The sequence below is a fragment of the Chrysochloris asiatica genome, unplaced genomic scaffold, assembly GCF_000296735.1.
Source record: "Chrysochloris asiatica unplaced genomic scaffold, ChrAsi1.0 scaffold00064, whole genome shotgun sequence".
NCBI lineage: Eukaryota > Metazoa > Chordata > Mammalia > Afrosoricida > Chrysochloridae > Chrysochloris > Chrysochloris asiatica.
The window spans coordinates 4,989,672-5,008,556 of NW_006408582.1; the positions used below are offsets into that span (position 1 = coordinate 4,989,672).

An 18,885-nucleotide genomic window follows, 5' to 3' on the forward strand; every position below is an offset into this window, starting at 1 on the left:
AACAGGTAAACATCTTTCTGTTAGTCTCTGCTTTTAGCCAAGATCCACTGGATATCAGCAGTGATAGCCCTCATTCCACTGCCTCTTCTGAATCTGGCTTGAACCTCTGGAAGTTCTCTGTCAATGTATGCTTGCAGCTGTTTCTGTACTTTACTCGCATGGGCTATCAAAGAGATTGTCTGATGAGTTCTGCATTCCGTTGGGTCACCTCTCTTTGGAATGGGCACAGATACGGATCACTTCCAATCAGTCAGCCAGATAGTTGTCTTTGATTCTTTCTTCATCATTCAATAATTTGCCCAGAGGATCCTTCAATATCGAAAGTTGAGGCTTGAATTTTTTTCTTCGGTTCCTCCAGCTTGAGAAATGCTGAGCATGTTCTTCCTTTTTGGTTTTCTGACTACAGATCTTTGCACATTTTGTTGTAGTACTTGACTTTATCTTCTCGAGCTGACGTTTGAAATTTTGTAATTTTGACCAGATCAGTTCTCAGATCTTCATTAAGTTATGTAAATTTTGTTTCTTTGGGAATGATTTGGATAAAATGCTAATGAAAGAATCAGTGTATTTCACACTTCTCCAGAAATCTAAGTAGGCATATCAAAACAGTAAATAAAATAGATTAAATAACTGATTAGATACATCTCTCTGGGGGAGATCTAAAATGAACAGTTCATTGGCATTTAGTATGTTCACAATCTTGTGCAACAACAACCTCTATCTAATTCCATACTGTTTTAATAATAAATTCTGTGTGTATAGACAAGTTTGGAAACTGTTATCCTTTGTTGCCTCCAAATGGGTGAGTTGGAGATTTCTCACAATTTAATTTTTTAAACCTTTTGTTTTTTTATACCACATTAGGATACAAGCCATTCAGAAAAAAATTGAAACTTTGACTTTTGAAAGGTAAAAGATAATTTCTTAACCATCTCTACCAAAAAACTTTCCCTTGCCATTCAATCCAGATGACTGCTTGTTGAAATTGTATGGTCAGATGGAGCCTTAAATAAAATGTTTTCATTTTAACTTCTCCTTAAGTATGGTCTAGTATTTTGGGTTTTCTATTTAAACTGACATTTAAATTTTGATTGCAGGTGTCTATAAAGACATTATATTTAAGTTTGTAACCTTTTTGGTAAGCTTTTTAATGAACAAATAAAAGATGACAGTGTCACTTGACTGGAAGGTATAAGAATGTTCAGGTTTGACTTCATGGTGGCTATGTTTGCTGCTTCACCTGCTCCTTCTCACTGTGTCTTTGCAGAGAGGCTCTCTTCTTAGTGAACCTGCAATCCAAGTGAGAAGAAAAGGAAAAGGAAAGCAGATTTGGTCTTTGGAAAAACTGGATAACAGGTTGTTGGACATGAGAGACCTTTATCAGGAATGGAAAGAGTGTGAAGAAGATTCCCCAGTAAGTTATTTGAGAAAAAAATGGCTTAACTAGTAGTCATGAAAGGAATTAAGTAAGAATGAGCCTACCCATGTCAAGGGAATGGTTTATTTTTCTAAAATAGTAATCATGTTTCTGGAATAAAATTTATTTTAAATCTCTGAATAATCTAGCTAAAAGAATTTTAAGAATCTACAGCATCTTCTTTTTTCTTCTGATTTTGAGTCATCTGAACTTCTAGCAGAATATTCCACTTTAAGATATTTAAACAAATTGTTTTCATCCTATTTTGGCTTCTGTTGTCTTTGTATTGGACTGTGAATTTCTATAGGATATTATCTCTTTTCTTGTTTCTCAACACATTTTAAAAATATTTTTCCCACTGCTCAACACATATAACTTTGTAAATAATAAGCTTACTACAGTAGATATATTTTTGAATTGGAAGTCAATGGCACTTTAATATTTACACTGCTAGGAACCTTTGTGGATTGTTTTTCAACGATAGATTTGAACATTGGTGGTATTTCCTTTTCATGAAGCAGATTTCTCAACTTAAATCCAGTATGCACTTGTACATATTTAAAAATAGATTTATGTATTAAGCATATTTTTACATATTTTCAATACTGCTAGTTCTGTTGACTAATATAGCTGTTTTATTTCCTTAGCCTCTTGTTTTGTAAAAACTGTTTATTTTTCCAGAGTGTCATTAAAAAAGATATCTAATTCTTACAATTAGATAACATTTTTTCTCTTGTTTTTTTTTTCTCCATTCTCCTCTGTATCACTCTCATAAAGCAACAATAACAGTAAGTGCAGGAAAAGTAAATCACTGTCTTGTAAAAGGGTTTCCTCTTATTAGTAATAAAATACCTACTAATTTAAGAATAAATTGAATAGATATGAATGACTCTCTTTCCTAAAAGGAAAATGAAGAGTACTTTAGTGCACTTCACTTTTTATCGCGTCAGTGTATGTTGTTTCTTGTTTGTTTGGTTTTTGGCAAGACTACTACATAAGGAGAACAAATTATAAAAGTAAATGACATTATTTTGATTCTCCCTTTTGGCTAAAGGATCCTGACCACAATTCTAAATTAGAAGTAGGGAGAGAGAGAGGTTGAGTGTATGGAGATAAAAAATTCTGCACATCAGCAAGAACGTTTTTTTTACTTTAAAGAGTATAAAGATCAGTATGTAGTAATCAAAGTTATGTTTAACAGCTCAAATTGGAACACGTCAAAAAGTGTTAGGTTGGATACATTCATTTTAAGTGATTTTCTGAATTGCTTTTGAATTTCTTCAAAGGTCATACGGTCTTACTTCAAGCGTGCTGATCCATTCTATGATGAACAGGAAAATCACAGTCTCATTGGGGTGGCCAATGTCTTCCTTGAGTCCCTTTTCTACGATGTGAAGTTACAGTATGCTGTTCCAATTGTCAATCAGAAAGGAGAGGTTGGTTTATTCTTCAACCAATGTTTCCTGCAGAGGAAAGTCCAAGAAACAATAGGGTAGTGATTGTATTACTATTGTTGCTATTTTTATTACTAATGATAAATGATATTTATATGCATTATTAATACATTGTGTTTTTCTAGTGTTTTATGGTAGTTATCAAAAAAAATGTGAGAGAAAATAATGGTTAGACGTAGGTGTGCCTAAATTGTCATATCCCATTAACCTAATGACTTGACTCTAAAGCAGAAGGCAGATAATCTCAAGGAAGAAACAGAACCTTACTAAAAAGTTTATGCGCCCCACCCTATTATTACAGGTGGCAGGTCGGCTGCATGTGGAGGTGATGCGCATCAGTGGTGCAATTGGGGAAAGAATTGCAGGCGGTGATGATACTGCAGACATTCCCTGTGATAAAGAAACCCAGGAGAACAAACTTGTATGTATGGTAAGTCCCAGTTGGAAGATTGTGAATATTTAGATGATGAATACCGTTTTCTGTTTTGAATTTTCAAAATATTTATCTCTAAGAAAATTTATTAGTACTTTAGAGACCGTATTTCCATATATCCTGAAGTATGAGTTAGCCAGGCTTCGTCTAATAATTTACTCTGAATCTTGAATGAGTCACCTGTTTTCTCTAGACTATTGAGCTTCAAAATTGTTTGACTCAATAGTGAGTCCTAGTGTGATGCTGTAGGAAAAGCACTGGACTGCTAACCACAAGGTCGACAGGTCAAACCCAGCAGCCACTCCTGCAAGGTCCCAATAAGTCAGAACTGACTGGAGGGCACTAACAGCAACAACAATAAAGTTGTCTGGACTTCCCTGTAGGGAAATCCAAGTTTTTCACATAAGTTTTATCCTGTAATTAGGTCTTTTAATAGCTGCTGATAGTGGAGATTTACCCAGCCCTGGTTTGTTACCTGCCACAAGTCATTCTTTACCGACTTCCAAATGTTCCATGTTTCTCTTCACCGTATGCCTTTGTTTATGCTATTCAAGCATACTCCAATCCCAAATCCTTTTCTTCATTCTCTTCTCTTGCTTGCATTTATGAAATGTGTTGGGTGTTGTCTGTCATATATGTGTCAAGTGTTGGGAATATAGAGGTGAATAAGGCAAGGTGTTCACTGTATAATGTGTGTTTGTGGAGGAGGGGGAAGGCTTACAAGTGAACAAAAGATTTCAATATTGTGTAAGTCAGGTATTCTGAGGGAGATAGTTATCAGAGTCTTTGGGACACTGAGGAAAGGTAATTAATTCAGAAAGCAGGGTCTAAGGAAAATTTCTAGAAACTAAGACTTGGACTGAACATGGAGAGGGTGTTATCTCAGACTATTTCTCCATAGGGTGCTTTTGTTATTGTCATGGGTAATTACTAGCTAAAAAGATGTTAGATAGGTCATTCCATTCCTAGACTCCTTCCCAATAAATGTAGCTAGTCCATACCTCCCCAATTCATTGTCGCATTGAAAAAAGTGCTCTTGTACATTTCCAAATGTCCCTTGTTGGAGCAGTACTGCCTCTGGTTGAGGATCACTCTAGGAACCAGTTGAAAGGAAGACTTTAGAGGGAGAGGAATCAGCAAGGGGCTTAGGGACCATAGTACAAATGAAAGGAGGCCACCAAGAGGCCAAGTAAAGGATGTCTAAACTTAACTCTTATTTTATAATCCACCCTAAAGCAGTCCTGTATTTTTTAGTATATATTTGTAGAATTGGAGTTGATGTTGAAAGGGGTAGGCGTATTATGCATTAACTACAAGGACGCTAAAGCTATTAAGATTTGGGCTGCTTTGTGGAGATCTTGTATATAGTAAGAATACCTCAGATGCTTAGTTCATTTACTCCAGTTTGAGAGAAAAATAGCTAAATTTATTAAGGGTTAATTTTATTATACTCAATTTAAGAATTTTCTTGTGAGATTATATTATTGACAAGGTGAAGACATAGGCTTGATAACTCTATAGTGGTCCCTTTTAAAGATGAAGACCTGTGAAAGGTCAACTTTTGCCATTGGAGTCAAATAACATGCAGGGCACTATCATTTGAAATGTTTGTCTTTGTCACAGAAAATAAGTCTATGTCCTGAATAAATCGAACTTTTTTTTTTTTAAACCAAGTTAAAGTATCTTAAGAATATTGGGGTAAAGGTATTAAACGTACACTTCAAAGTAGTGAAAGTCATCTTAGTGATCTCCAGTCACATAGTCTTTACAGTCTTCAAGTGATGTTCCTTCTTATGTTCATACACCCACCTACTTCTGTGTCACATCTTCTCCGTGGATTATTTATTTTGAAGCAAGTTCCAGATATCATTTTATTTCATCAGTAAGTATTTCCAAATGATAAGTACATTTTAAAAATAACTAGAATATTACCACATGTAAGAATTAATAACTTCTCAATATCATGAACTATCCATTCTATTTCCATTATTGTCTTGGTTGATAATATCTCTTAAATCCCTTTTAATCTGTAGGCACTCTCTCACAAGTCCATACACTTTCTCTTTGCTTCTCATTCTCATTTGCCTTGCAAGTTATTTATTGTAGAAAATGGGCTGTTACCCTGTAGTTTCCTAGAGTATAGAGTTTGCTGATTGATGTTGCACAACATGCTGACATGTATTTGCTGTGAATTAGTAGTTAGGTATATAGAGGACAGGAGTAGCAAGGATGCTACATATGTTGTTCATCAGGAGAGACATTATATCTGGTTGTTTTTCTTTATGAAGATATTAGTAACCATTGAAGATTATAAAGAGTTACAAAAGAATAGTGCTACAATTCTATCATTTCTTCATTTATTAGCTAGAGTATACCCAGAGTTATCCCAGTTTCAACTGTTTTGCTATTTAGATAAATGTTTTGTATGGGAAAGGCAGGATAAAAGTTTGATTCATGTCCTCTTTTTACCAATTTTCAAAATAATGAATTGATTTTTCTAATAGTACCCAAAAGTAGCCAATGAGGTGGGGTTTTGGGGTCTAAATATGACTGTAAACATGTGGATTTAAATACGTTTTAAACAATGTATGTTTTGCATTTGTTGGGTATACTGAAGCACAAATAATACCACCTTTGGCCTATGAGAGCTTCCTTAGTTGCCTGTTGAGTTCTTTTTATGTAACTCTAACCTGTGGCAAGGAGTAATGCTAACCTGGTGTGGCACTGTGGGCTAATGTGTCAGACTGCAAAGTCATTTGAACTGCAGGGTCAGTGGTTCATGCTCACCAGATGCTCCTTGAAAATCTTATAAGAGTTGCTATGGGTCGGAATCGACCTACAGCACTGAACAACAACAACCTGTGGCGCTGTAGGGTAAGCGCTCGACTGTAAAGTCGGTTTGAACTGACTGGGTTGGCGGTTCAGACTCATCAGCCGCTCCTTGGAAACCCTATACAGGAACACTATAACAACAACAAATAAGTTGGAACTGACTCAATGGCACTTAAAAACAACAGCCATACGATAAGCACTAGATTGAAATACAAGGTTAGTAGTTCAAGTCCACCAGTCACTCTGCGGAAGCACAATGAGGCTTTCTGCTCCTGCAAGTATCTGAAGCATTGAAAACCTTATACAGGGTGGCTGTGAGAGCCAATTAAATGGCACTTAATAACAACAACCCTCATAGACTTTGATGGGTTGTTCTTTCTTGTATGATTCTAAGGATCCCTAGTAGTTAAGGACATGGCTGCTAGCCAAGAAAAGGTCAGTGGTTTGAAGCCACTAGTCACTCTGTGGGAGAAAGATGTGCATCTTTATCTGTAAAGATTATAGTCTTGGAGCCCTATGAGGCTAGGACCAACATAGGGTTTCTATAAGTAATATTTGACTTGATGGCATTGAGTTTGGATGATTTGTTCTAAATGTGATTCTAATCTCATTGTGTACATTTCTTGACCCAGACCTGGAATGAGCCATTTCTCCAAGTAACCCTGATTCCTTTAATGGGAAATAGTGTTTAGAGAAAACAGTCTGTGCATGTGATAGCTTTTGTGTAAACCAAAGGAGCACAAATGAACTATATTACAGTAAACAAATTATTCATGAAAATAGAAACCTGTCGCCAGATACTTAAGTGTCATAGATGATGAGTATCTTAGGCCCATAAAAGAAATCTAGATTTATTTATCTTTAATGAGAAATGCATATATTAGCAAATTAGTATTTTAAATTATATTAAGTGTAATTGCTGTTGTTAAATGCTGTCAAGTCAGTTCTCACAGCGACTATAAGATTTCTGAGGAGCATCTGGTGGGTTTGAACCGCCAACCTTGTGGCTACCAGTGCTTAACCTACAGCACCACACTAGAACTCCTAAAAATAATTAGTATATTACTAAATATACTATGATTAGTATATTTTAAAACCCCAAAGCAATTTTAATGTTTACTACTATTTCTGGGATCTTTTATCTTGGCACAGCTCGAAATTAACATCTTGTGATATTCTGACACCTGGTGGTGATATAAGTTTCTGTATGCAAAGGCTTTTTAGAGAAAAATAAAACAAAATACATCTGCCATCTATAGTCTGAGGCTTTATGCTCCTGAAAAGATTTATGGCCGCAGAACCCACATATAGGGCTGCTATAAAGCAGAAACAACTCAAAGGTACTTAACAATAACAACCACCACCTATATTGTAGATAACTAGGTATTCCTCATTCCTGAGGAGTTTCTTGTAGAAGAGAGTTAATCGTAGGAAATCTTGCTTTCTTGTGCATTTTAACCATAGGATTGAGATTAATTACTGCAGGAAAAAAATTGTTGTATATTAAACTTCCTCTCAATGCCTTGTACCACTGTTATTCATTTCATTTCATTAGTGTGGTCTATTGTCACACCAGTAATATAAAGTCATTATTAATATTACTGTTTTGCTTAGGAGAAAACTTGTTGTAAGCTGCTATCAAGTTGGGCCCCAACTCAAGACAACCCCTTGTACACTGAAATGAAATTGCTGTCCAGTCATCACCATCCTTCTGCATGGTTGTGGATCAGACCCTTGTGATCCATAGTGTTTATTGGTTGATTTTCAAAATTAGCTTGGCAATATTTTCATCCTAGTCCGTCTTAATCTGGATACACTGCTAGAACAAAGAAAACTAACTTCACAGAATTTAAGTAATTCGTGAACGGATATAAGCTAGTATGTGGCAGATATTTTAATTTAGATATGTATACTCCAAAATTGTAAAATATTCTTAAACACTTGAATGAAAAAGTGATGGTTTTCCAAATTTAATGAAAAATTAACATCAGAATTCTGATTGCTCCATTTGGTTTGGAGGAATGCATTGGGTCAATCATACTGTCTTTCACAATATATCTGGGAATTACTATATTGATGCTTTGAACTCATGTTGAAATCAAAGCAAAAAATGAATACTGATTGGAATTCTCATTTGTTGCTTATGATTATGAGGATGGCACAGGACCAAGCAGTGTTTGTTCTGTTGTGCATTGGGTTACTATGAGTCTGAACTGACTCTGTGGTACCTAACAACAACAACAACAACAACAACAGCATGGGTGAAAATAAAACCATTTGATTTTATGTTTTTGTCATTATTAACGTTTCTTGAAATACTAAGCTATTTTATTTTTCAGTGTGTCAGTAGATATTTATAAATCTATTTCAGTAGAACAAGGCTTCTGATAATTCCTTGTGGTTGCTGAACTATATCAATATTTGCCATATATTCAAGTTTATTTATGCACTGGAGGTAGAGTAAATCATACAGCATGCAAGAAACGACTAAGTTAAGAATATAATTAATGATTAAAGCTTGATCATGTAAACTAGCTTAATCAGTTAAAAGATCCTAATTACATTTAACTGCATAGTTGTTGAAGGAGTTTTAGAATATGACAACAGCAAAAACTCCAACTAAAATATCAACTTGATTCTCTGGCCAAAAGAAATATTAAGAATATTTCACGTCCTTGAAACCTGTGATAGGCATTTCTTCTGGAGACTTCTGATTTGATCAAATATATATGCACTCACTTTGTTATCACAAAACCCTATGCTCCATGTCTAGAGCACATTTCTTTGGTATGCCTCTCTTCTCTAAATAGAGACCACATCCAGAAGGCAAGAAGTGACTGGCTTACAAGCTTTTAAGAAGGAGCCTAGATCCAGAGGGCACGGAGTGATAAACATTCACCACCTTTAATTAATTTTGCTGTTGCTACAGTATGTGGATAGGCTTATACCAGATCTTTAAATAATACATTCTCAATGCCTTTAAAGTTCCCTCCAAAATTGCCTTATTAGCATGTAATATATCTTATTGAGAACCTTGCTCACTTTTTTTTCTTAACTTTTTTATTGGGAACTGAGTGAAAGTTTACAGAGTAGATTATCAGTTTTTGGGTTTATTTATTTATTTATTTTTAAAAATGTTTTATTGTGAATTATGTGATAGTTTACATGGGAGAACATTAGCTTTACATTCATCCTGTCGTATATCGTTTCACTGCCATGGTTAAAATCCCTTCCATGCATCATCATCCAACCAAAGGGTATACCCTGCAAGCTTGGCCCCCCAGTCAGCAGCACACAGTCCCTCTCCCTCTCTGAGTCTAAAGTCCCCAGCTGCTCCATCTCTCCACGTCATCGTCTCTGCCTCCATCTCTGGCATCACTGCTTCTCTGAGTAGGGTCCCACTCTCTACTCTTCTCCCTAGATGGTCCCAAGGACCTCTGCTCCTAGACTGCAAAGTCAGTCACTCCCCTCCTTTGGCTACAAAACATCTACCTTTACATTTCTGACCCTCACAGTCAGTCCTGATAACAATTATTCACTATTGTATCACGAGAGACCTATCCGCATCTCTTTTCATCAGCCCTGCCTGACAGATTGGACACTACTCAGTGGAGATTCTACCTTCCTCCGTGCCCTCTGGATCTAGGCTCCTTCTTAAAAGCTTGTAAGCCAGTCACTTCTTGCCTTTGTAGGCCCCCATTTTGGGTAGCCAATGTCCAAGTTGCCCATCCCTGTCTACTCTGTGTATGGAGGGGTTGGAAATGATCCTTGCTGTAAAGATTTGTTCCCTCTTTTGAGCCACTGCATCCATAGGTGAAGGTCAAGTTCATCAAATTGTATCAGATTACTCTTTTTTTCCTCTTGTTTCTTCTTCTGGTTGAGCTCTGATCATCCAGTCTTTGAAGCCAGGTCAAATGGGTATTATCTGCAAGTGTGGGTGTTCTTGTACATATGCCCTCTCTTCTTATCAGCTGGACGCTTCACTCTCCACCTAGTCCTCTGTGGATATGTCACTGACTCTGGGCCTAAGAGTCCCCAGGTCTCGCCACACCACTGGCCAACGAGAACCTTGCTCACTTTTATACTTAAAATTATCAGTGTTTTGCTCTTTTCTGAATATTTGGTGGTTTATTAACAAATAGTTGATTTTCACTTTTGTTCAGCATGCTTTTAACCGTCTTGGTCTGTTCTTCTGATGTTAGTCAAATTCATATATTTAAGTGGTGTTGATGTCTGAGAAGTTTATTCTTCTGTCTATTATTATAATTTAAATGTTCTTCATCAGCTTCTTTACTGCTTATAAATATCCACCTTATAGTCTAAGTGGTTTATTGCCCTGTGTCAAGCCTCTTAGTAAATATGCCAGTTTTTATATCCAGTTACCAGTGGAAGAACTACAGTCCCAGAGTGTATGTGATTTGTCAAACATAAATGAACAGTTACAGAGTCAGGAGTAGCACCTCTTGAGTCAAAGTGTATCTTGGAACTTTCTGATTAGGAAACAACAACAAAGCCTTTTTCTCCCCTCAGGTTAAAATATTACAAGCTACTGGGTTGCCACAGCATCTGTCCCACTTTGTATCCTGCAAATATAACTTCTGGGATCAACAGGAACCAGTCAGAGTTGCACCTGAAGTAGATACCTCATCTTCCCCTGTCAGTAAGGAACCTCAGTGCATGGTGGTCTTTGATCATTGTAATGTAAGTTTGCCTTCATCAGATTTTAAATTACTTACAAAATTACAAAAATGCTTAAGTTACTTACAAAAGTACAAAACAATGATGATGCATGGAGGAGATTGTAATTATTGCAATGAAACAAAACATGATAGGATGAATGTAAAGCTGGTGTTCTCCCATGTTAACACACATAGTTCACAATAAAAACTTAAAAAAAACCAACAAAACAAAATGCAAAAAGAATCATTTCTTTCAGTAATCTGGTAATAATAATGTCCTGGTGTGGCACTGTAGGATAATGCACTGGACCACAAGGTTGGTTTGAACTGCAAGGTCAGGGGTTAAAGCTCACCAGCTGCTCCTTGGAAACCCCATACAGGGTAGCTATGCATTGAAAATGACTCAGTGGCACTTAACAACAACAACTAGCCCTAAGGTTGGTAGTTCAAACCCACCAGCTACTCCTTGGAAACCCTATACAGGGTCACTATGAGTTGGAATCAACTCAGTGGCTCTTACTAACAATAGTAATGTCTTGGGAGACAGTGGCTTTGTAGGATAAACACTGGACTGTGGACTGCAAGGTTGGTGCTTTGAATCCACCAGGCACTCCATGGGAGAAAGATGAGGCCTTCTGCTCCCCTGAAGAATGACTGTCTAGGAAAACCTATACAGGGTCACTATGAGTCAGAACTGATTTTATGGCACTTTAACAACAATTAAGTCTTGGAGAAGAATTTATTAAAATAGGGTTAGAGACAGTAACTAACATGTTAATATATTCCACTCCTTCAAAATCAAAAGTGAACTCTTCTGTGAGTATATGTATATTTATATATGTGTGCTCACTTCCAAAGAGAATCCGTATTTTGTATTACATTACTGGAGAATTGTAACCTAAAAAGAACAAGAAATTAGTGTTTTAGAGGAATCAAGGATAGTAGAAAACAGAGAAATACTAATATTACTGAGCACCTCACACTATGCTGGAGTCCTGGTGTGACTCTGTAGGACAGGTACTAGACTGCTTCACCACAGATTGGTAGTTCAGATCCACCAACTGCTCTTCGAAACCCTATACAGGGTTGCTATGAGTCAGAATTGACTCAACAGTACTTAATAACAAACAACAAACTATGATAAATGTGTTAGTTATTCTTGAATTTAATCTGTATCACAGTTGTATTTGATGGTAGTTCTTATGTTTTCTGCTGAAGAAATTAGTTCAAAGAGGTCAGATTTCCTAAAGTTATATAACTTGGAATTAGCAGAGTCAAGAGTCTCAGGTTTCTTTTTTTTTTTTTTTTTTTTTCCTTTCTATTAGACCACATTTGATTCATCTCATTTTTTCAAGAGTTAAAGCATTTAAAAGAATGCTTTAGAGAAAGACAGAGCGACACAGAGAAAGAAGATTCAGTGATTTTCTTTAAGAAACTATTTAAGAATTTAATTCTTATTAGTAAAAAAAATTCAAAATCCAGTTTTAAATATATCAGCACAAGTTCATTTTTTCTAACTTTTTGTTTTGTGAATATGGACAGATTCGGAGAAATTTCTTATTGTTATGATTTTTGTTACAGTGATAATCATTGTTTTCTTTCTCTCCTATTATTGTAGCTAGATAGCTTCTTAAAACTGAAAAAAGTGTTTTTTCCAAAACTGCTACATTGGTACATGTAATAACTTTGTGTACATCATTGATGTCATACTTAGTTTGGTTATCTGTACTTATTAAAAAATAGCTCCTAAATCATTACTGACAAAACAGAATGTAATGCTGACCTTACATAATAGATTTTTATAGTAAAAAGCTATTTTTAAACTCAGAACCTCAGAGTATCTTAATATTCATTATGGATGCTAGATAGTAGACAGCTAAAGATTTCTGGTTGCTATTTCTTCCATCATGATTAAGTAAGTATATAAGGACAGGAATAAACTACTCAGAACATTTCCAGAACGTGTTTTTTGTAATGAACTACTTTCTTTCAGGAGTTTTCTGTTAACATTACTGAAGATTTTATTGAGCATCTTTCAGACGGGGCATTGGCAATTGAAGTATATGGCCATAGGATGACAGATCCTCGGAAAAACCCAGCCCTGTGGGATTTGGGCATTATACAAGCAAAAACACGTAGTCTCCGGGACAGGTAACTTTTAGATATCTATATGATTCCATTTATGATTTTTAAAAAATACTGAATATTACCATTTTATAAAGATTACTATCTCCTGGACATTACAAGTATTCCAGACATAAGTGGTGTTTCTCTAGGGTATGAATAGCATGGTTAAACTTATTTAGGGAGGTGGACTTTAAAGAGTGATGAGAAGAAGCTTAGAAAACACAGAAAAATAAATTTTTTTACAGTAAAAATTTATTTCCATTTCATGTGACATCATTTCAGATGATGTCTGTGCGCTAACAGGAGGAATGGAAGGCTGTCTGGAATCTCCTAGGAGATTTTCTTCACACTTTTCCTCTTCTTCACACTCCAAATGTTGACACCCACCATTTTGCCCACTGAGAATTTATCAGAATTTATCTATAGTTACAGAAAGAAGAAATCACATCAATACACAAAAATCATATTGTATGAGAGTATAACAATACACTCTTAGAATATATAGTCCATGGCTGTGTAAGGCTGTAATAACATATTTTTCCCTACTAAGTTCAGTGTTGTTTAATTTTTTTGAGTCAAAACTTGTGTGAAGAGACTTAACTCTCAAGCTTATTTCTCTGACATGAAAACTAGTGGAAGTTTGGAGATCTTAAATTCTTCTTGTGTCCAAGCCGGGGCATGACTACGGTTGGTGTCTAGTAAGCATATTAACTCCAAGCTTGGCAACCATTAGCCAACGGGCATCTGCAATTAAGGCCGTAGGCATACATTTTCCAGAGTTGTAGAATCTCATTCCCATAATGCCAGTCAAGGTTCCAGATGTAGCTAGGAAAACCCAAACATTCCTGGGATTCTGAGAGAGATGATAAGCACTCAGACTTGCTAGCCCTCCCTGGGGGAGCCCAGCGGTGAGAGTTGGGTGTTACCTGCTTTTGCATAGCCAGTGATCCCACCAGTAGCAACCGGTGCAGTATAGCCAAAGGCAAACCAATGAATGGGCACTAGTGAGCTGGACTCCTTCTGCGTTGTTCTCTTCCCACTCTATCCAATTATGCAAAGGTCACCTGTGGCTAGATCAGGTGGACAAATGAGTGGAGGCCTCATCATGGGGACTCTAACCGTCTTTCCAGAAATGATGCAAAATGAATTTTTTAGGGAATAAGTAACTTATCATTGTGAATTATTTCTATTGAATCCCCTGTAGATAGAGTAGATCAAGTTCCATCCTGATATTTAAATTTACTGACTTTTGTCTTTAGTTCACAGCTCTTCACAGTTAGCACCACTGATGAAAGGTGGTAGATTTATTTATTAAACAGGATTTCATTACAATTTAAATGCAACCAGAAATGTCCTATTTTTAGGTGTTTTTTTTAATCTGATTATAAAAGTAAACTAGATATTGTTATTTTTCATTTAGAAAGTATTTTAGTAAAAAAGTTGAGAATTTTTGCTTGATTCTCATGTTGATCTAATGAAAGATGATTTGCATATTTCTGTGATGCTGGCAGTTATGCCACCAATATTTTAAATACCAGCAGGGGCTCACATGTTAGACCTTCATTGGTGCTTTCAGAGTAGAAAGGAGGAGAGGCAGATCACTTTTGGATGGTTAGCCACTGAAAACCTTATGAACAGTAACAGAACATTGCCACATAACAGTGCCAGAAGATGATTCCTTCAAGTTGGAAGGCACTCAAAATATGAGTCTCCTCAGAGTAGAGTTGACTTAATATGAAGCAAAACTTTCAGGGCTTTAATTTGCTGATGGGATGTAACTCAAATGGAGAAGAAACAGGTGCTAATATCCATGAATAATTGGAATGTGGAATGTACAAAGGATGAACTAGGAAAATTAGAAGTCATCAAAAATGAAGTGGAACACATAAAGATCAATATCCTAGGCATTAGTGAGCAAAAATGGACTGGTATTGGCCATTTTGAATTAATGACATGGTTTACTATGCTGGAAACAACAAACCAAAGAGTAATGGCATCACATTCGTTGTAAAAAGTAGCATTTCAAAATCTGTCTTGAAGTACAATGCTGTCTGTGCTAGGATAATATTCATATGCCTATAAAGAAGACCTGGTAGTATCAGCACTGTATTGCTAATTGCAGGGTCAGCAGTTCAAACCCACCAACCACTCCTTGGAAATCCCATACAGGGTCAGTGTGAGTCAGAACTGACTTGATGGCACTCAACAGCAGCAGTAGCAACAACAACAACAATAACAAAGAAGACCAGTTTACCACTGTTATTCAAATTTATGCACCAACCTCTAAATCAGTGATGATGAAATTGAAGAATTCTTCCAACTTCTTCAGTCTGAAATTGATCAAGCATGTGATTAAGAGGCATTGATAAATATTGGTGACTGGGTTGTGAAAGTTAGAAACAAAGAGGAAGGATTTGTGCTTTAAAATATAACTTTGGTGATAGAAGCGATGCTGGGGATCACATGACAACTTTTTCCAACAACATAAAAGGACCTCATCAGATGGAATACACAGGAATAAAATTGACTGTGAAGAAACTCAATATCTATCAGCCAAAACAAGGCCAGGGGCCAATTGTGGAACAGACCATCAATTGCTTATTATGTAAGTTCAGGCTGGAACTGAATAAAATTAAAATAACTCCATGAGAGCTAAAATAATGAATCTTGCCTGACTTTAGAGATCGTCTCAAGAACAGATTTGATGCATTAGATACTAATGACTGCAAATCAGAAGAGTTTTGGGATCTATCAAGAAAAAAACGACCAAATTGAATATCATAAGAGACCCTGAAACTTTTTCTTCAGTGTAGAGAACCTAAAGCAGCTGGAAGAAATGAGGATGTCCAAAGAACTAAACAGAAAATATCAAAGGGCAGCTGAAGTAGACAAAGTCAGGTATGATAAAATCTGCAAAGACTGGAAAATTAGAAGCTGAAAGAACTGAGAAAAAAATTCAGTCCTCAACTTGAAATATTGGAGGATTCTATGGACAAAATATTGAATGATGTAGGAAGCATCAAAAGAAGATAGAAGGAATACACAGAGTCACAGTGCCAAAAAAAATGGTGATGATCAAGAACAGATGACATTGAAGGAAAAGCCCAAGCTGCACTTTAGGCGTTGGTGAAAAGTAAGACTTGAGGACTCACCAGTTGAAATGCTTCAATGAACATACAGTGCTGGAGGCACTCACTCATCTGTGTCAAGAATTTGGAAGACATCTACCTGGCCATCTGATTGGAAAAGATCCATCTTCGTGCCCATTCCAAAGAAAAGTGCCCCAATGGAATGCAAAAATCAGTGAACATAATTATTAACATTACATTTAAGTAAAATTTTGCTGAAGATAATTAAAAATGGTTGAAGCAGTACATTAACAGGGAGCTGCCAGAGGTTCAAGTCAAATTCAGAAGAGGACATGGAATGGGGGTTATCATTGCTGACATCAGATAGATCTTAGCTAAAAGCAGAGAATACCTGAAAGATGTTTGTTTATGCTTTTTTGACTATGCAAAGGTATATGACTATGAGGATCATAACAAACTATAGATAACATTGCGAAGATTGGGTCTTCTTGCAGAACAACTTCATTGTGCTGATGAGGAACCTGTATGTGGATCTGTTAAAACAGAACAATATACCGAATGGTTTAAAATCAGGAAAGGTGTTCACCTGGGTTGTATCCTTTCGCCATACTTACTCAAACAATATAACAGCAATTGTGAGGATAACACAAGAGCGGGAGTAGTGTTTCATTCTGTTGTGCTAGAGTCAATCACATCATGGTAAATGGAGAAAAAAGATTGAAAGTTGTTAAAGACTTCATTTTGCTTGAATCCACAGTTAACACTATGGAAAGAGCAGTGAAGAAATTGAATGCATTGCAGTAGGCAAATCTGCTGCAAAAGACATTTTTAAAGTGTTAAGTGCAAAGATGTTAGCTTGAGGACTAAGGTGAGCCTGACTCAAGTTGTGGTATCTTCAGTCGTCTCATAAGCATGTCAAAGTTGAGCACGATAGAAGAATTTATACATTTGAATTATGGTGTTGGTAAAGAATACTGAAAATACCATGGATTGCCTAAACAAACCAGTCTGCCTTGGAAGAAATATAACTAGAATATGCCTTATAAGCTATAATGGTGAAACTGTCTGTTTTACTGTACTTTGGATATATTGTCAGGGGGAATCAGTCTGTGGAGAAGAATATCATGTTTGGTAAAGTAGAGGATCACTGAAAAAGAGGAAGACCGCCAACAAGATGGATTAACACAGTGGCAGTAAAAGAGGACTCAAATATAACAGCAACTGTGAGATGGCACAGGGGCAGGCAGCATTGATATACTTTGTATTTTGGATATGTTTTCAAGAGAGATCAGTCCCTGGAGAAGGACATGATGGTTGATAAAATGGAGGGTCAGTGAAAAAGAGGAAGACACCCAACAAGATAGATTGACACAGTGGCAGTAACAGTAGACTCAAATGTAACAGCAATTGTGAGGATGGTATAGGAGTGAGCAGTGTTTCATTCTGTTTTGCATACAGTCAATATGAGTTGGAACCAACTCGACAGCATCTAACAACAGCATAATATTTACTGTTGTTGTTACGTACCGTGGAGTCGCTTCCGACTCATAGCGACCCTGTACAGGGTTTCCTAGGCTATAAATCTTTACAGGAGCAGAAAGCCTCATCTTTCTCCCACGGAACAGCTGGTAGTTTCGAACTGCTGACTTTGTGGTTCGCAGCCCAATTCCTAACCACTACGCTACCAGAGCTCCTTAATATTTACTGTACTTGCAATTAAAATATTGAGTTTTGAGTAACCACTTTGAAATAGATTTATAATGATCATATCCTTTTGTAACAATATGTAAGTCATCTCTAATTATAAGTTTGTTTTTAATTTTTTTTTTTTACTAAATTTGCATGTATTGATTATTGCTCATACAACTACATATGCTTGTACTGAGTTATTCTGTTTAAATCTTTATTATTATTTATTCTCATGTGTAAGGTCCTAAGCTGCCTTTATTTCTTTAGTTAGAGAAATTTTGATCTTTGGAGTTACAGTTCTTGTATATTATGGTGTTTTAATAATACATATGTGGAGTCCTGGTATGGTGCTGTGGGTTAGTACACTGGACTGTAAGGTTGAACCTTTAAGTTCATCAGCCACTCCTCAGAAACCCTATACAGGGACTCTACAGGTTGTACCAACTCAACAGCACTTAGCAACAAGAACAAACAATAATACATATTGTCTGACTACAGTACATCATGAAATAGAACTATATGTGATTTTTCAAGAACTTCAACTGTTTCCTAGATGGAGTGAAGTCACCAGGAAAGTAGAATTCTGGGTTCAAATCCTGGAACAGAACGAGAATGGTGAATATTGTCCTGTAGAAGTGATTTCTGCCAAGGATGTGCCAACAGGAGGTATTTTCCAGCTCCGGCAGGTAACAGAATCATAAATATTGTCAGTTGTATATTTAATTCCTTTGTATTAAAAAGGTTATTGGTGGATTCTTTTTGGGAAAAATGTCAGTCCAAATTGGTCAAGTCCATTTCTTGTATTAAAATTATCTTCTACTGCATTTTCATTTTCTTTCAGTTTTCAAAGTAATGCTATCTGTAATATTTATTTTCTGAAGTAATATTTTTAAATCAGCCCATGTTAAGGTTAAATGAGAAAAAAGATAGGTATTTGAAAAAGCAACTTACAATTGAATGGTAGGAAATAAAACACATGTAAGGAGCTCTGGTAGCGTAGTGGTTACGAATCGGGCTGCGAGCCTTAAGGTCAGCGGTTTGAAACTACCAGCCGCTCCGCGGGAGAAAGAGGAGGCTTTCTACTCCCGTAAAGATTTACACCCTCGGAAACCCTGTACAGGGTCGCTATGGGTCGGACCCGACTCGATGGCACTTAACAACAACA

General features: G+C 36.4%; 1 protein-coding gene and 1 pseudogene across 1 annotated transcript in view; one reads left to right on the forward strand and one right to left on the reverse strand.

Moving 5' to 3' along the window:
• Window positions 1-18,885, forward strand: part of KIF13B (kinesin family member 13B) — a 294,477-nt gene that overhangs the window by 166,646 nt on the left and 108,946 nt on the right. The window contains exons 19-24 of the mRNA XM_006864335.1: window positions 1,268-1,414; window positions 2,704-2,853; window positions 3,173-3,301; window positions 10,667-10,837; window positions 12,809-12,966; window positions 18,274-18,406. Coding sequence (XP_006864397.1) covers window positions 1,268-1,414; window positions 2,704-2,853; window positions 3,173-3,301; window positions 10,667-10,837; window positions 12,809-12,966; window positions 18,274-18,406 — 888 coding nt within the window. The remainder of the gene's footprint in view (window positions 1-1,267; window positions 1,415-2,703; window positions 2,854-3,172; window positions 3,302-10,666; window positions 10,838-12,808; window positions 12,967-18,273; window positions 18,407-18,885) is intronic.
• LOC102830722 lies at window positions 13,133-16,142 on the reverse strand (annotated as a pseudogene).